General features: G+C 45.0%; 2 protein-coding genes across 3 annotated transcripts in view; one reads left to right on the top strand and one right to left on the bottom strand.

Moving 5' to 3' along the window:
- The window catches only part of LOC137660171 (uncharacterized), a 155,387-nt gene that overhangs the window by 25,673 nt on the left and 112,214 nt on the right, over nucleotides 1-17,500 (bottom strand). For both annotated transcript variants that reach the window (XM_068394860.1, XM_068394861.1), the window contains exon 3: nucleotides 133-259. In XM_068394860.1, coding sequence (XP_068250961.1) covers nucleotides 133-259 — 127 coding nt within the window. The remainder of the gene's footprint in view (nucleotides 1-132; nucleotides 260-17,500) is intronic.
- LOC137660172 (androgen-induced gene 1 protein-like) overlaps nucleotides 186-17,500 on the top strand; it is a 187,748-nt gene continuing 170,433 nt past the window's right edge. Inside the window, exon 1 of the mRNA XM_068394867.1 lies at nucleotides 186-295. The gene's annotated coding sequence lies outside the window, so the exon portion shown is untranslated. The remainder of the gene's footprint in view (nucleotides 296-17,500) is intronic.

A 17,500-nucleotide genomic window follows, 5' to 3' on the forward strand; every position in this document is an offset into this window, starting at 1 on the left:
GACAAAACAATACAAGAAGATAAACGTTAGAGGCGCCGTTGTAAAGGCTATGCCTCCCCCCAGAACCTGAACCTGAACCTGAACTCCAGTTTCCCTCCTTCTGTGTCCAGTGCATCACCAAGAAAAACTTACCTGCAGACTTCCCTTATATCTTGAATATCAATAGGGAAATTGTATTTCGGGTCCCTGACCAGTGGCTCCGCTATCTTGACGCATTTGTTCAGATGTTCACCCGGATCTCGAGCCGAAGCCAGGCCAACTGGAATAGAAAACAGAGGAAGGAAGATGAGACGAGGTATGGTGTTTACATTCCATGATTCCAGTCGTTTCTAATTTCTAGTTTGTGGAGGCAAAGTGACTTTTGATCATATGTTAATTCTATTTATTTTGATAAATACCATGTTCTTAAACTTCTTCTTTAAGTGACAATTTCAATATATATATATATATATATATATATATATATATATACTGTATATATATATATATATATATATATATATATATATATATATATATATATATATATATATACTGTATATATATATATATATATATATATATATATATATATATATATATATATATATATATACTATATATATATATATATATATATATATATACTGTATATATATATATATATATATATATATATATATATATATATATATATATATATATATATACTGTATATATATATATGTGTATATATATATATATATACATATATATATATATATATACATATATATATACATATATATATAGAACAGTAAATACATGTTTTCCTATAGTAAATAACGTGATTTTAACCGAATTTGACCTTCATTTCAACCGCAAACAGATCAACCAATTCGACTAACTTTAAGTTGCCGAATTGGTTGCTGTTATTACGAATGAAATGAAGGTGAAAACCGGTTAAATCACGTTATTTCCTACAGGAAAACTTATATTTTCAATATTAATCTTACCCGATAATCATGTAGCTGTCAACTCTGTTGCCGACAGAAATCTACGGTCGGGATACGCCAGCGATCGCTATACAGGTGGGGGTGAACACCACAGCGCCATCTGTGGTCAGGTACTCCAGTACTTCTTATCAACACCACCTCAATTTTTCCTCTGTCGTGCCTCCGGCTAGACCTACATGGATACGCTGTTGATTCTGGAGTTATTGCTCACGATTTGGTGATGTATTTGCTCTAGAGTTTAGCCTTCGCTATTCAGGAAGCTATATCATTAGCTTAGCAAGTTTTTGGAATTAATTTGATTTAATTTTTTATTTAATTTTGGTACGAAGAGAGTATGAACTCTCTTTCACTTTTAAATGGCCGACCCTTCCCTTAGACGGAAGTGTTGGTGTCGAAGAGAGTATAGACTCTCTTAATTTTGCTTAACAAAGTTATAGATTTATTTTATATCTCTCCGCCTTTTATAGGCCTCTTTGATTAACTTCCTTTTATTATAAACTTATTTAAATTAATTTTTATATTTGTTTATATTCGACCTTTCCTAATAGTAGGCGGTCTTTTCTTGGAACCGAAGTTAATTAACTTTGAGCCCGTCATTTCGTTTTTACCTATTAACATATTATGCCATTTTAATGTTTTTGAAAGAATTTCTTTGATAGTCTTGTACTGTTTTCAAAGTTGAACTAACGTTTTGTTTTGTCTCTGCAGTTGTTGACGTTCAGAACGTTCAACTTGCGCTCTATCGTTACGATAGAGAGAGTCTATCACGGTGTCACGTTGCAGTAAGAGTAAACCGATTCTAGCGTTTTGTTCATTCTTTCTTAGCTTAAATGGTTCTATTCTAATAAAGGAAATTTTTATTTGGGAAACCTTTCAGTTTTTTTCCTTTAACAATAATATGTTTTAACGATATATATAATTGGGCTCTTCTCTCAGGTGCTAAGTCAAGAGAGAGAGAGAGAGAGAGAGATAGAGACGGAGGGAGAGAGAGGAGGATAAACATTTCGTTCAAGCGGGTAACGTTGTTATCGTTTTTGCTCTTCTCCCTAGTCTCTTTAGGGGAAGAAGGTAAACGTTTCTAGAGTTTTATTCTTGTTCTCAGACTTTATGCGGTGAGAGATTTTAAATGTAGTTTATTTGATCTAGTGTTTAATCTCTTTTCCAGCCACTGAATTATTTATCTTTCATTATGTTTTTCTGTTACATTGTAATACTGTTTTCGCAATTACTAACTTTTAATGAAGGATAGAATTGCGTGTTTCAGGTACAAACCACTTAAAGTTTCGAGTTCAGTGAAATAAGTGCAAACAGAAAATCAAAAGTGATAAAGTGATACACGCAAAGTGTTACAGTGTTGCGTTCGAGGGTTCGTCTGTTCGTGCCAGTTGTTCGCCTAGTCTGGGACCTCTTACAAGCTCCCAAGCCCAGGGGAGAAGTAATGTCGAAGGACTTATGGGTTCAGCAGGCCTTGATCGACGAACAGACGTTTCCCTCCGTGGTTTCGGGTGTAACCAACTCACGTAGCCGACGTGATCACCCCACCCACACAAAGACGAGAGAGCCCATTTATTCCTCGTCTGCGGAAGAGGTTTCTCGCAGAAACCATGGACCAAATCTTGCAGCTTTTAAGTGCAAGTCGGTCCCTTCCGCGCAAGTCCAACTCCTAGGTGGTGCCATTAGCACTGGGTCAGTTCGGACTTGCTGCAGTACGACAACTGCACACCTCCCAGAGAGGCACGGTGGTATCGCAACAGACAGTAACTCCGTCTGTTGCCGCACCAGCTGTTTTAGACCCTCAGTTTCAACGGACAGTAGCTCCGTTTGTTGTTGTCTTTCTCTAACTCTAGTGGTCTATGCTGCTGACAATGCAGTCGCAGCTTGCGGTATTGATGCGGGAGTTTCAGGCAGAGAAGGTTAATACACCTCCTCCTGCGAGCGCTCCTCCTCCTCTGCGCAGTACAATCTGCCAGACGTATGAGGTTGAGGTTCCTCAAGCTACCTCCATGCGTGAGCTGCCGCGTTGGGAGTTGCCAGATACCAGCGCTGTGCAGCAACCTCCACTTTCCTTGAGGCAGGAGCCTCTTACCACGCAGCAACCTCCTCAACAATGGGGGCAGGAGCCTTATGCCTTACAACCTCCTCTACCCTTGAGGCAGGAGTATCTTGCATTACAACCATCCTCGAGGCAGCTACCTCTTGCGGTGCGACAACCTCCACCATCCTCGAGGCAGCAACCTCAACTCCACCTCTGCGCAGTCCACCCTGCCAGACGTATGAGGTTGAGGTTCCTCAACCTACCTCCACGCGTGAGCTGCCGCACTGGGAGTTGCCAGATACCAGCGCTATGCAGCAACCTCTTGCGTTGCGGCAACCTCCACCATCCTTGAGGCAGCAACCGCAACTCTTGCGGCAGCCACCTCCACCATCCTTGAGGCAGCAACCTCAACTCTTGCGGCAACCACCTCCACTCTTGAGGCAAGAACCTCAACTCTTGAATGGGCTCTCGTGGCATGGTTGGTTTCGACCTGGCCTTTCATTAGAAGGGGCTAGCGTTCGATCCCAAGTATGAGGTAGAAATTTATTTCTATTTGAACACGATGTTGTGTTGATATTTATCCATATTGACTCATTAGGGGTAATTTGAATGAATTACTACCAATTGTGTCACGTGGTGGCCCGGGGAAATCTGGTAAAACTCGCTGGTAAAGAGACTGATGTCTCACCAGGTAAATCCTCGGACAGCTAGATTAGTGTCAGGTTCAGATTTCTTTAAAAAATCCTCCTCTACCCATGAGGCAGCTTCATGCTTATGAGGAGCCTCAGGCTATGCGGCATCCTCCTCTAACCATGAGGCAAAAGCCTCATGCTATGCGGCAACCGCCTCAACCCATGAGGCAGGAGCCTCATACTATGCGGCATCCTCCTCAACGCATGCGGCATAAGCCTCATCCCTTGCAGAATGAGCCTCATCCCATGCAGCATAAGCCGCACGCCATGCAACATGCTCTGCTTACCTTACAGCATGCTCTACATATAGCATGCTCTGCATACCTTACCGCATGCTTCTCAGTCACACATCTTTGGTTGTTGCCAACTCACTAGACTGTCAAGCAGTTTCATAACGTTGCCTTCTAGTCTGCTGCTTTTGCACCAGTGAAACCCTCACTGAGAGAACTTAGCTTTTCTCGGATATGGTTCCTGTAGATGAGAAAGTGCTATTCTCCCTCCTTCTGATTTTCCCTTGAGGACTCTGTCATTTGGAGAGGAGCCTTTAGCTGCTTAGCCTCCTATGGACTTTTATTTAAGCATAGCATGCTTCCAGGGAGGGTAATGGTTCCACTTCAGTCGCTAACCCCGTCTGTTACCACACCTGCTCCCATAGACCTTGAGCTGTGTTGCAAGACATGCAGTCCAAGCTTAGTCCTTGTTAGAGGATTTTTTGTTTACGGAATCAGTGTGTCACTGGGAAGACGTTCAACAACCAGCAGAAGTGTCTTGTTGTGACGCAGTGCGGCAACCTCAGCAACCCGATAAGGAGTTGTCTGTACGACCCAGACAGTCTAGACAGCTTCGGGTTGTCACTGTACTTCCTCGCTTCCCCATGGTTGACAGTTCACAGACTGTGCAGCAGTACCATGATCTTGTGTCCGGCTCCGTCAGACGACTAGCTTTTAAGAGCTCCCACAAGTCGTCGCTGTCTGGAGATTCTCAGATGGACTATGGATCTGACCAAGGAACTGGGCCTCCTGGTCAATTTTGAGGAGTCCCAGCTCGTCCCATCCCAGACCATTGTCTACCTGGGTATGGATCTTCAGAGTCGAGCTTTTCGGGCTTTTCCGTCGGCCCCAAAAATATACTAAGCCCTAGATTGCATCCAGAGCATGCTGAGAAGGAACCGATGCTCAGTCAGGTAGTGGATGAGTCTAACAGGGACACTTTCATCGCTGGCACTGTTCATCGAGTTCGGGAGACCCCACCTCCCCCCCTTCAGTATCATCTAGCGGCTCACCGGATAAAGGACATGACGCTAGAGACGATCTCAGTTCCTGTTTCCGAAGAGAGGAGGTCTACTCTCACGGGGTGAAAGAACAGCTTTCTTCTCAAGGAAGTCTACCTTTGGCTGTTCAGAGACCCGACCGCCGTCTCTTCTCTGACGCATCAGACACGGGCTGGGGTGCGACTTTGGACGGACAGGAATGCTCGGGAACATGGAATCAGGAGCTAAGGACACTTCACATCTATTGCAAGGAGCTGTTGGCGGTTCATCTGACCTTGATAAACTTCAAGTCCCTCCAGCTTAACAAGGTGGTGGAGGTGGACTCTGACAACACCACAGCCTTGGCTTACATCTCCAAGCAGGGAGGGACTCATTCGTGGAAGTTGTTCTAGATCGCAAGGGACCTCCTCATCTGGTTAAAAGATCGAAAGCTCACGCTGGTAACGAGGTTCATTCAGGGCGATATGAATGTCATGGCAGATCGCCTTAGCCGGAAGGGTCAGGTCATCCCCACAGAGTGGACCCTTCACAAGAATGTTTGCAGCAGACTTTGGGCCCTGTGGGGTCAGCCAACCATAGATCTGTTCGCTACCTCGATAACCTAGAGGCTCCCGTTGTATTGTTCTCCGATTCCAGACCCAGCAGCGGTTCACGTGGATGCTTTTCTGCTGGATTGGTCCCATCTCGACCTGTATGCATTCCCGCCGTTCAAGATTGTCAACAGGGTACTTCAGAAGTTCGCCTCTCGCAAAGGGACACGGCTGGCGTTGGTTGGCTCCGCTCTGGCCCGCGAGAGAATGGTTCATAGAGGTACTGCAATGGCTGGTCGACATTCCCAGGACTCTTCCTCTAGGAGTGGACCTTCTACGTCTACCTCACGTAAAGAAGGTACATCCAAACCTCCACGCTCTTCGTCTGACTGCCTTCAGACTTTCGAAAGACTCTCAAGAGCTAGGGGCTTTTCGAAGGAGGCAGCCAGAGCGATTGCCAGAGCAAGGAGGACATCCACTCTCAGAGTCTATCAGTCTAAAGGGGAAGTCTTCCGAAGCTGGTACAAGGCCAATGCAGTTTCCTCTTCCAGTACCACTGTAACCCAGATTGCTGACTTCCTGTTACATCTAAGGAACGTAAGATCCCTATCAGCTCCTACGATTAAGGGTTACAGAAGTATGTTGGCAGCGGTTTTCCGCCACAGAGGCTTGGATCTTTCCACCAACAAAGATCTACAGGACCTCCTTAGGTCTTTTAAGACCTCAAAGGAACGTCGGTTGTCCACTCCAGGCTGGAATCTAGACGTGGTCCTAAGGTTCCTTATGTCATCAAGATTTGAACCTCTCCAATCAGCCTCTTTTAAGAACCTCACATTAAAAACTCTTTTCCTCGTGTGCTTGACAACAGCTAAAAGAGTAAGTGAGATCCACGCCTTCAGCAGGAACATAGTTTTCACATCTGAAACGGCTACATGTTCCTTGCAGCTCGGTTTTTTGCTAAAACGAGCTTCCTTCACGTCCTTGGCCTAAGTCGTTCGAGATCCCAAGCCTGTCCAACTTGGTGGGGGACGAACTGGAGAGAGTACTTTGCCCAGTTAGAGCTCTTAGGTACTATCTAAAAAGGTCATAACCTTTACGAGGACAATCAGAAGCTTTATGGTGGGCTATCAAGAAGCCTTCTCTTCCAAGGTCTAAGAACTCAGTTTCTTACCTATTCAGGCTCCTGATTAGGGAAGCACATTCTCATCTGAAGGAAGAAGACCTTGCTTTGCTGAAGGTAAGGACACATGAAGTGAGAGCTGTGGCTACTTCAGTGGCCCTCAAACAGAACCGTTCTCTGCAGAGTGTTATGGATGCAACCTATTGGAGAAGCAAGTCAGTGTTCGCATCATTCTATCTCATAGATGTCCAGTCTCTTTACGAGAACTGCTACACCCTGGGACCATTCGTAGCAACGATTGCAGTAGTAGGCGGGGGCTCAGCCACTACATTCCCATAATCCCATAACCTTTTTAACCTTTCTCTTGAATACTTTTTATGGGTTGTATGGTTGGCTAAGAAGCCTTCCACATCCCTGTTGATTTGGCGGGTGGTCAATTCTTTCTTGAGAAGCGCCGAGGTTAAAGGTTGTGATGAGGTCCTTTAGTATGGGTTGCAGCCCTTTATACTTCAGCACCTAAGAGTCGTTCAGCATCCTAAGAGGACCGCTACGCTCAGTAAGAAAGACGTACTTAATAAAGGCAGAGTAATGGTTCAAGTCGTCTTCCTTACCAGGTACTTATTTATTTTATGTTATTTTTGAATAACTAATAAAATAAGATACGGGATACTTAGCTTCTGTGTTAACATGTATGCTGGTCTCCACCCACCACCCTGGGTGTGAATCAGCTACATGATTATCGGGTAAGATTAATATTGAAAAATGTTATTTTCATTAGTAAAATAAATTTTTGAATATACTTACCCGATAATCATGATTTAATTGACCCACCCTTCCTCCCCATAGAGAACCAGTGGACCGAGGAAAAAATTGAGGTGGTGTTGACAAGAAGTACTAGAGTACCTGACCACAGATGGCGCTGTGTTGTTCACCCCCACCTGTATAGCGATCGCTGGCGTATCCCGACCGTAGATTTCTGTCGGCAACAGAGTTGACAGCTACATGATTATCGGGTAAGTATATTCAAAAATTTATTTTACTAATGAAAATAACATTTTTCTGTTAAAATGGTTAAATATAATTACTGTTGTCATATATGTTGTGTTAAAATATTTAAATATAAGCACTTGTTCAACGGTGTCACTTCCCTTACGAATATACTGCGAACGATAACATTATCAACATTACCAATGGTACACAGTGTTACCAACGATGACGGATGATACACAGTGTTACCAACGGCACGATGACATTACTAACGATAGCAATGCTAGATATTTCCATATGTATTTTGAATAATTTTTCCATATAAGTTTTACTCAATATATAAAAAGTACAAAAAGGGCACAGAACTTAATAAACACACCTAACCTAACAAACCCACCTAACCTAACCTAGTTGTATGACAGGTCACAAACCTCAGGTATTTACTGAGAACGGTAAAATTTTCCATGATACGAATGATACACCGAGTTACCAACGGTACGGTGACATTACTAGCGATAGTAATGATAGATATTTCCATACGTAGTTTAAATAATTTTCCCATATAAGTTTTACACAATAGATAAAAAGTACAAAAAGGGCATAGAACCTAACAAACCCACCTAACCTAACCTAGGAGTTCCCCGGTCACAAAACACATATAATGACTATTGAGGAATGACTTACCTTTATGAAAAAGACATCAAAACTTGCTGGTCACGGAAGGGTGAGACTGACGGCTTAACTCCTATGACTAGGATGAGGATGGTTGTGGGGCCAATGTTTATGTAAAAAGTGCTTTGCAAATAATATCTTCCATGGGGGTAGACGACTTTTTCCCAAAGATGTACCTTTATAAGAAGTAACGGTATAACCACAACGACGTTTCTTTTTGGTTTTAGGTATGTTGGTTTTGGTATTACAATAAAACGCGTGAATGACTTTCCTTAAGATAGGAGAAAACGGCACTTGGGGCACGGTAAGAGTTGAGGAATTACGTTGTGTGCTTTCAGGAAATTATCAACATTGGTTGAAGAATCATAAAAATCCCCATGAAATTTAGTAAATGCTTTTAGGTACGGAATACTGCAGACGTTACAAGTTTGTATAACTTCCTCCATCGAAAAATACGAAAAAATAAATCTCAGTTGAAATGGCACACCTTACTATGACAAAGGTTTCAAGGGCAAAGGATTTGGTGGAAGGGGTATGAACAGACCACTCAAAGATAAAGGAAGGGGGTTAGGGAAATATCAGTTGACAACCCCCTTGTGTAGACTTTAAATACGTATCAGTTCGTGATTGGTTAAGGGAAAAACAACGGAGTCTAGAGGGTAAACATGAATGAACTAAATAGGGAAACTAGTTCAGAGAAAGTATTTATGTGAAACCAGGGAGTGAAAAGGAAATAACAAAAGAAATAAAAACAATATGGGAAGATAAAATGGAATGTATGATAGATAATATTGAATGGGAATATAAAATGAGATGATTTTAAAAGGTATACGATAATAAAACGAGTAATTGGAGGGGGAAAAACTTCTTGCCAGGTCGAAAACTGGTATGCACAAACGTACGTACGTACGGGTGCTAATGTTAGCATGGAATGCTAACATTTGATCTACATCAGACGTTGGCAGCACTGGTTACTGTATTTTTTCATGAAATAATCTTTGCAACGGCGCCTCCAAAATTTATCCAGATATACTGTTTTGTATTTTCCTCCGATTATAATACTGTACATTGTTAGGTTCTGTGCCCTTTTTATATATTGTGTAACACTTATATGGGAAAATTATTTAAACTACGTATGGAAATATCTATCATTACTATCGCTAGTAATGTCACCGTACCGTTGGTAACTCTGTGTATCATTCGTATCATGGAAAATTTTACCATTCTCAGTAAATACCTGAGGTTTGTGACCTGTCATACTACTAGGTTAGGTTAGGTGGGTTTGTTAGGTTCTGTGCCCTTTTTGTACTTTTTTATATATTGAGTAAAACTTATATGGAAAAATTATTTAAAATACATATGGAAATATCTAGCATTGCTATCGTTAGTAATGTCATCGTGCCGTTGGTAACTCACATACGTCAATGTTGGTAACACTGTGTATCATTGGTAACGTTGCTAATGTTATCATTCGCAGTACATTCGTAAGGGAAGTGACACCGTTGAACAAGTGCTCATATTTAAATATTTTAACACAACATATATGACAACAGTAATTATATTTAATCATTTTAACACAAAAATATAAGTTTTCCTGTAGGAAATACAGTAACGTGATTTAATCAGTTTTCACCTTCATTTCATTCGTAATAACAGCAACCAATTCGGCAACTTGAAGTTAGCCGAATTGGTTTATCTGTTTGTTTGCAGTTGAAATGAAGGTCAAATTCGGTTAAATCAGGTTATTTACTATAGGAAAACATATTTTCTGTTCGAAATCACACCCTGTAATACAATACAAATTTACCCTCAAAATATTGAAAGACTTTGGAGGGATCTCAAAGAGTGGATCAAGTGGCCTGGAAATCGCTCACAATATTTTAAGCAATATATATCTCGCTATATATTTTTAAAACGATACCCTGAAAATCAGCGACTACATTATTTTTGTAAAACTGCTGCATTGCTGTACGGATGGAAGACTTTAGTCTGATCGGTCACACCAAACCAATCTAGTATGGGCAGTGGTGACTAGTACAACTTTGCTGATCATGGCGATACACAAACCCTTTCACCACGTTAAGATATCCCCACTCAGAAACGGATATATATAACGGATTTTGAGCGAAGCGAAAAATCTATTTTTGGGTGAGATAGCCATGGCGTCCTGATGGAAGGTTCCTGTTTGGTAGCTTCCTTGGGTATAAGACTACTAAGATATTCCCAGAGAATTTAACCACAGGTTATCACAGAATTCTAACTTCTGGAGCGAGTATCTCAAAGGTTTCCCTTTAAGACATCGTAATACAACAGGGGACACGCATGTCTGAACGTGCCACATAGCTATCTCCACCCCGAACAGAGTTAATGCTTCGGTGTGTAAGGGCTGAGAATAGCTGGGAGCCGTTCCACAGCTAATCTCACTCGTGGCTACTACTGATACTCGAGACGTAAACAAACGGACGCCATTGCTCTAATGACGTCACGCGCGTCTTTATCCTGGCGCCAGTTGCTGCCCATCCCCATGATACAATTGTGTAGGGTGGGAACAAACTGAACGAAGTAGTAGGGAGGGTCCATCAGGACGCCATGGCTATCTCACCCAAAAATAGATTTTTCGCTTCGCTCAAAATCCGTTTTTTGGGCTCAAGCCATGGCGTCCTGATGGAAGAGTACCAGAGAATCAATGTATCGTGGTAGATTTTCCCCCAGAGTTAAGTGCCTAGGCATTGACAAAACAGCAAAGTAATCTTAGGTAAGAACCATAGGAACGAAGTATCCTGCCCCCCATTGGTAGGAAGTTCCCATGGGCTATGCCGACGTCAAAGTGGTATTGAAGGGCTATTCATCTTGACAGAAGAACTTTTAAGAACTTAGAGATGAAGCAGAATGTTTGATATTTGTATAGGAACATTCTGAAGTAGGCCAGTGGTGGTTGGGCACTGTGTGTAGAGTTCATCTCCTGATTATCAGAAGTAAGTATTCGTGTAGGAACCTTACTGAGACAAGGTGAATATAATTTAGGATTAGACATCTTAAATTCTTCATGACCATAGGAAAGGAGGAATAAATAAAACTATGACAGTATGTATTTCATAGTAAGTAGGAGCTGAAAGAGACGCATAAGTAATAAAATAGAAATTTTATTTCACAATGCAGAAATTAAATAATTTACAGCAAAAGTAAAGTTCATTTACAGTAATAATAATGTACATAGAAATAAAGGCTTGCTCTTGAGTCTGAAAAGGAATTTCAGGATTAGTAGGTACTCGTTCTCGAGGAACGCAAGTCTTTAAACAACACATCATGCTCAAGGCATGCGGCACTTGTGTGACACTATGACATTTCACCTGGGATAAGAACAGTTATAAAAGCACTAAGTGTTTTTAGACATCACTATGAATCACACGAGGGTCAACATAGGCACCCGAAGAGTTAGAGTCCCAAGTAACTCACTGTTCTACGCAGAGTTAGGTGCAGGTTTCATAACACTACCTGCGGCTACCACAAAATGTTTGATTTCGTGCACTTGTTTCGCATAATGTTTAAAGAAAACTCGCGAGGACTTCCAGCCCGTAAAGTTTTTAAGGCTCTCAAAGTCCATGCTCTGAAAGAAGTTCAGAGAAGATGCCACTTTTCTAGGATCATGACCAGCGGGTGTACTGTTCGGATCCGCTCTGCGAATGAAGTAGGTGATTTTCGCTCTTAATTGTTTCAGTGACAGGTCGCTGCCCGATGTTTCTCCTTTGAAGAGTTGGCCTCCACCAAAGTTCGAAGTTCTGCGAAGATAGACCTTGAGACTCTCTACTGGACATAGAGAGACATCCTCCTTCAGGGGGCATATTCTCCAAGGGCCCCATCTTTTGGTGGGTAATTCATTTTTGGCGAGAAACGTCGGATCAGGGGAGAGGGTCACTTCTCCTGAATCAGCAAACAGGATGTGTCCCTCTTCTCTTGATAATGCCACTATTTCGCTGACTCGAGCTCCCGAGGCGAGAGCAAATAAAAATATAACTTTCTGAGTCAGATCCTTGAGGGGGCATGAATCATTGTCCAAGTTGGAGGCGAAATGGAGCACCTTGTCTAGTGACCAGGAGATCGGTTTCGGAGGGGGTGCTGGGCGTAGGCGAGCACATGCTTTCGGCAATTTGTTAAAGATGTCGTTGGACAGATCAATTTGGAAAGCATATAGAATTGGTCTAGTCAAAGCCGATTTGCAGGTTGAAATCGTATTGGCTGCTAATCCTTGTCCATGAAGGTGAATGAAGAAGGACATACAGAAATCAATGGTGATTTCTTTAGGATTTTTTGCTTTAACAAAGGAGACCCATTTCCTCCAGGATGATTCATATTGCCGTCTCGTGGATTCGGTCTTGTATTCCTCTAGGAAGTCTAGACTTTTCTTCGAGATCCCAAACCTCTTCTTTGCGGCAAGGGAGAGAAAATCATGAGATGAAGGTCCTTGATTTTCGATGATGAAGCGAAGACAGTCGACTTCTGTACTTGTTGAGAGAGAACTGGGCCCGGGAGAGGGATCAGCTTGGGCTGCAGCTCCAGGACCAGGGGGTACCAGTTGCTCCGGGGCCACTTGGGAGCCACTAGGGCCGCTGTCCCTTTGAAGGTTCTCAATTTGGAGAGGACTTTCAACAGAAGGTTGGTGGGAGGGAACAGGTATATCTTCGACCATCTGTTCCAGTCCAGTGACATGGCGTCCACCGCTTCTGCTTTGGGGTCCTCGTACGGGGCTACGTACAGAGGAAGTTGATTGTTGTCGCTCGTTGCAAAGAGATCTATCTGAAGTTCTGGGACTTGATGAGAGATGAAGGAGAATGATCTTGCGTCTAGAGACCATTCCGACTCTATCGGGTTTGTCCGAGATAGAGCATCCGCTGTCACGTTGCGGAATCCTTGTAGGTGAACTGCAGACAGGTGCCACTTCTTCTTCTCCGCCAGACGGAAGATTGGGAGAAGCACCTGATTTATCTGGGGCGATCTTGAGCCTTGGCGATTGAGACAACGAACTACCACCGAGTTGTCTAGGGTTAGACGGATGTGGATCGAGGGCGGCGGGGATAGCTTCTTCAGAGTAAGAAGGACCGCCATGGCCTCCAAGATGTTTATGTGGAACGTCTTGAATAGTGGAGACCAGGTCCCTTGAGCTTGTTTCAGGTGGGAGTGACCTCCCCAGCCCTCCAGTGAGGCATCCGTGTGGATGTTGAGTGATGGAGGAGGGTGTTGGAGAGGAATGGACCTTTTCAGGGCCATTGCTTCCGACCACGGCTTTAGGAGGCGTCGAAGTCTGTTTGGAAGCCGTCTCTTGAGGTCTCTTCGAGCGATGGATGCCGATCGTCTCCAGACTCCCGCGGCATCCTTTAGCTGTGCACGAAGCACTGGGTTTGTCACTGAGGCGAATTGTAGAGAGCCTAGAACTCGTTCCTGCTGTCGTCTTGAAATGCGTTTGGATTTCAGTAGTCGCTTGACAGACCCTGCTATTTCCTTCCTTTTCTTCTGGGGGATGGAAAGGCGGTGTGACTGAAGATTCCAGTGGATTCCCAGCCACTGAAACTTCTGAGCCGGAGAGAGGCGAGATTTCTTCTCGTTGATCTTGAATCCCAGGTGTTCTAGGTACTGGGTAACTTCGTCGCAAGACTTTGTACACTCTTCGGGCGATGGAGCCCAGACTAGCCAGTCGTCGAGGTAGGCCATCACCTGGACGTTTCTTAGGCGGAGCTGTTGTACTATGGCATCCGCCAGCTTTGTGAAGACCCGAGGGGCCACATTGAGGCCGAATGGCATGGCCCGGAAGGCGTAGCTTTTTCTTTGGAGTCGAAATCCTAGGTAGGAGGAAGCGTGATGGTTCATTGGAATGTGCCAATAGGCATCCGCCAGGTCTATAGAGACCGTGTAGGAACCTTGAGGCAGAAGGGTCCTTATTTGTTGAAGCGTCAGCATCTTGAATTTGTTGTTCTCTATGAACTTGTTGAGGGGGGATAAGTCCAGAATGACTCTGAGCTTGTCTGAGTCCTTCTTGGGAACGCAAAACAGTCTCCCTTGGAACCTGGTGGACTTTACCTTCCTTATCACCTTCTTGTTCAAGAGGTCTAGAACATATTCTTCCAGAATGGGGGTTGATTGTTGAAAGAACCGCTGGAAGATTGGGGGTGGTTGCACCCAACTCCAGCCTAGACCGTTCTTGATGATGCTGTGTGCCCAAGGATCGAAGGTCCAACGATCCTGGAATTGGCGGAGTCTTCCTCCCACCGGAAGCACTTCATTGCTTCTGGTGTCCCGAGGACTTGTTGCCTCGGCCGCTAGCTCCCTTTCCTCCTCTACCTCTGGAGGGACGACGAGAGGCGTCTCTGCTTGCACCCCTGGACGAGCCTCTACCTCTGGCATGAAAGGTAGTGGATGGCTGCTCAAAGGCAGGGGTGAAGACCGGTGACTGTGACAACACCGGTTGGGGGACCAATTGAAAGGTCTGTTGTGGTTGGGCAACCACTTGGGAGGTAGCGGGTCCCGGAAACTGACGTCGTTGTTGACGTTGCTGGGGTTTTGGCTTCTGAGGTTTCCTCTTAGGCTGAGGTCCATCGTCCTGAGAGGTTTTCCTTTTTCTGGACATGCCCCACTTGTGGAGAAGGTTCCTATTCTCCGTGGCGGCTCTGTCAGTTATTTCCTTGACAAGGTCAGAAGGAAACAGGTGCTTTCCCCAGATGTTGGAGGAAATCAGCCTCCGGGGTTCGTGTTTCACGGTGGCACCGACAAACACGAATTCACGACAGGCTCTACGAGCCTTTATGAAATGGTACAAGTCCTTCATTACTGTGAGTAAGTGGGATTTGGCTAGTACCATGTAGTGATCAGGTACTCCAGTGTCACAGGCCATAACTTCAAGTTGGACTTGATGAGAAAGAGATGCCGCAAGCCTCTCCTTCGTGTCTTGTTCCCGGCGAAGGAGGTGATCATTGAGCTTAGGGAGGTCTTCATTAAACTGACGTCCGGCGACGTCAGGATCGAGCCTACCCACGACGAAAGTATGTTGAACATCTTTCCATTGTCTAGTGTCAGGGGGTGTCACGATGGAGAAGGGTCTGCACTCCTCCAGTGCAGGGCAGGGTTTTCCTTCTTCCGCCGCTTTAAGGCATGCAGCCAAGGCCTTTTCCAAAAAAGGAAGAATCGCAGTGTCAGGTGCGACATATGTAGGATGCTTCTTGCTCAAGGCAGGAAGCTTAGAGCAGGTAAAGCCCCTGCTCTTAAATGCGGAGGCTAGCATAGCCTGGGCCTTTGCGAGATCGAACACTATCTCTTCTTTAGGTTCGGTCTCCTCCTTCGAGGCAGGTTCAGAACGAAGCCGGACGTAACAGTCCGGGTAGGCCTCGAAGCTTGGGAAGAACTCCACATCTTCCAACGGGACCGTGCCGATTTTGTCACTAACAAAGATCCTGCCGGTCGCAATAACCATATGCTCTGCATACCTCCACGGGTTGGCATGAGAGCAAGCTGGGAGATCCTTGACCGAGATCTTCTTCGGGTCTCTGGATCCAATCATAGACCTGATGGACTCCTGGTTCTCCTTCAGTCTGTCGTCCATGACAGCTCTAATCAGTCGGATCAGTTCTTGGGTAGAAGAGGAAGGATCCGGGGTCGAGGAGGTAGACGGAATGGACATTTCCGTCGGTGTAGGAGTAGGCGGAGGGATGGACGAGGGAGTAGCTCCAATCTCCGACTCGGTGTATTCCACCTTGTCTTCGTCCTCTTCGGCTCCTTGAGCCATAAGCGTCTTCTCCGTGTCTTCCGAGACGTCAGAGATCTGTTCATCATCCTCGGAATCTAAACGACACTCGTGCATGGACTGAGCCATGACCACATCAGGTTCCACCGTAATTTGGACAGTGGGGATTGCTTCTTTTGGAACCACTGAGTCAGGGGAGGCCTTAGGGAACAACAGGGACCTCAGTTCTTCGGTGGCCAGGTACGGTCCAGTAGCATTTCTCTGAAAACCACGCACCCACTTGCGCAGTTTTTCACGAGCAATGTCTCTAACCTCCGCTGAGGGAGGGTTATGGAAGGCCTCAACTAGGTAGGCCTGGCAGACCGTACATTCCAGTGGATTCCAGAACTTCCAATCCCCTTTCTTGTCTGCGCAAGGGGCGTGAGTCCTGCACGCCGTATGTCCGTAAAACTGCGAGCGTTTCACAGCACAGTAGGCGAAGTCACACTTCATCTGCTCCTCCTGTGGAAGAAAGAGAAAATGAGTATGGGGGAGTCATAGGAATGGCTCTTAAACTAAGTTAATATTAATCATTAATTTTAACTTAAAGAAGGTGTGATGCATAGAGAATGAAACAGTAAAGGAGAACACGCTCCATGCATCTCGCCCGGCTGGTTACCATAGGCTTGGTCCTGGGATAATCCAAATGACCAAGATCATTGGATATAGTTTCCTAGGATTCCCATTATATTGGAACTCCATGGAAAGCCAAGGACAAGGTTGGGATCGAATTCATTCGGTTCCCAGTTAAGAGCCAGAAGGCCTCATTAAGGGTAACTGCTTCTGGCAACCAGCCGCGCTAAGATGCACATAGCATGCTGGAAATAGAAGAATGCAAAGAGACAGCATGATCACTAATAGAGCAGTACTAGGTACTGATCTTAAAAGCAAAGCAGCTTATCTATTTGCAATGTAGGGCTATCTTAGTCTTATGATAGCTACAGAGAGGGGGTGCAAGTATTCTTGACGCCTCCGGGGACATCCGGCAAGCCGCCGGCACGCCGGAGCTCGCTCCAGCGTAGATTCTGGCACTAGAACAGACAATTTTCAAAGTCAGTTAGATACCAGGATGGCGGCCGCCGGCACAACGGCGGCACGCCGGCAGGGAGCGGCGGCTCCGGCAGCCGGAGGATGCCGGATTGGTGACTGGGGTAAGGATGGTACAGGTAGTATCGGGTTGCCGGCAGTATATGCCGGCACTCCGGAGATCGACCGGCAAGCGGACGATTAGATAGGAGTAGGAGAGCCGCCGGTAGTAGCCGGCGGCAGCCGGCAGTCCCTCGGTACACGGGGGGCTGGCGGCAAGGGTAGGGAAGTCACCAAGAGGGAGGCAGGTATTGCCGACAGTAGAGGCGGCAAGAGACCGGCACCCGGATAGATAGAGAGACAGGGGGAGGGGGGGAAAGGATGCAGGAAGTACCGTCAGGGTTCCAGACATCCCTCCCCCTCCCT

The sequence above is a fragment of the Palaemon carinicauda genome, chromosome 20 (assembly GCF_036898095.1).
Source record: "Palaemon carinicauda isolate YSFRI2023 chromosome 20, ASM3689809v2, whole genome shotgun sequence".
Lineage (NCBI taxonomy): Eukaryota > Metazoa > Arthropoda > Malacostraca > Decapoda > Palaemonidae > Palaemon > Palaemon carinicauda.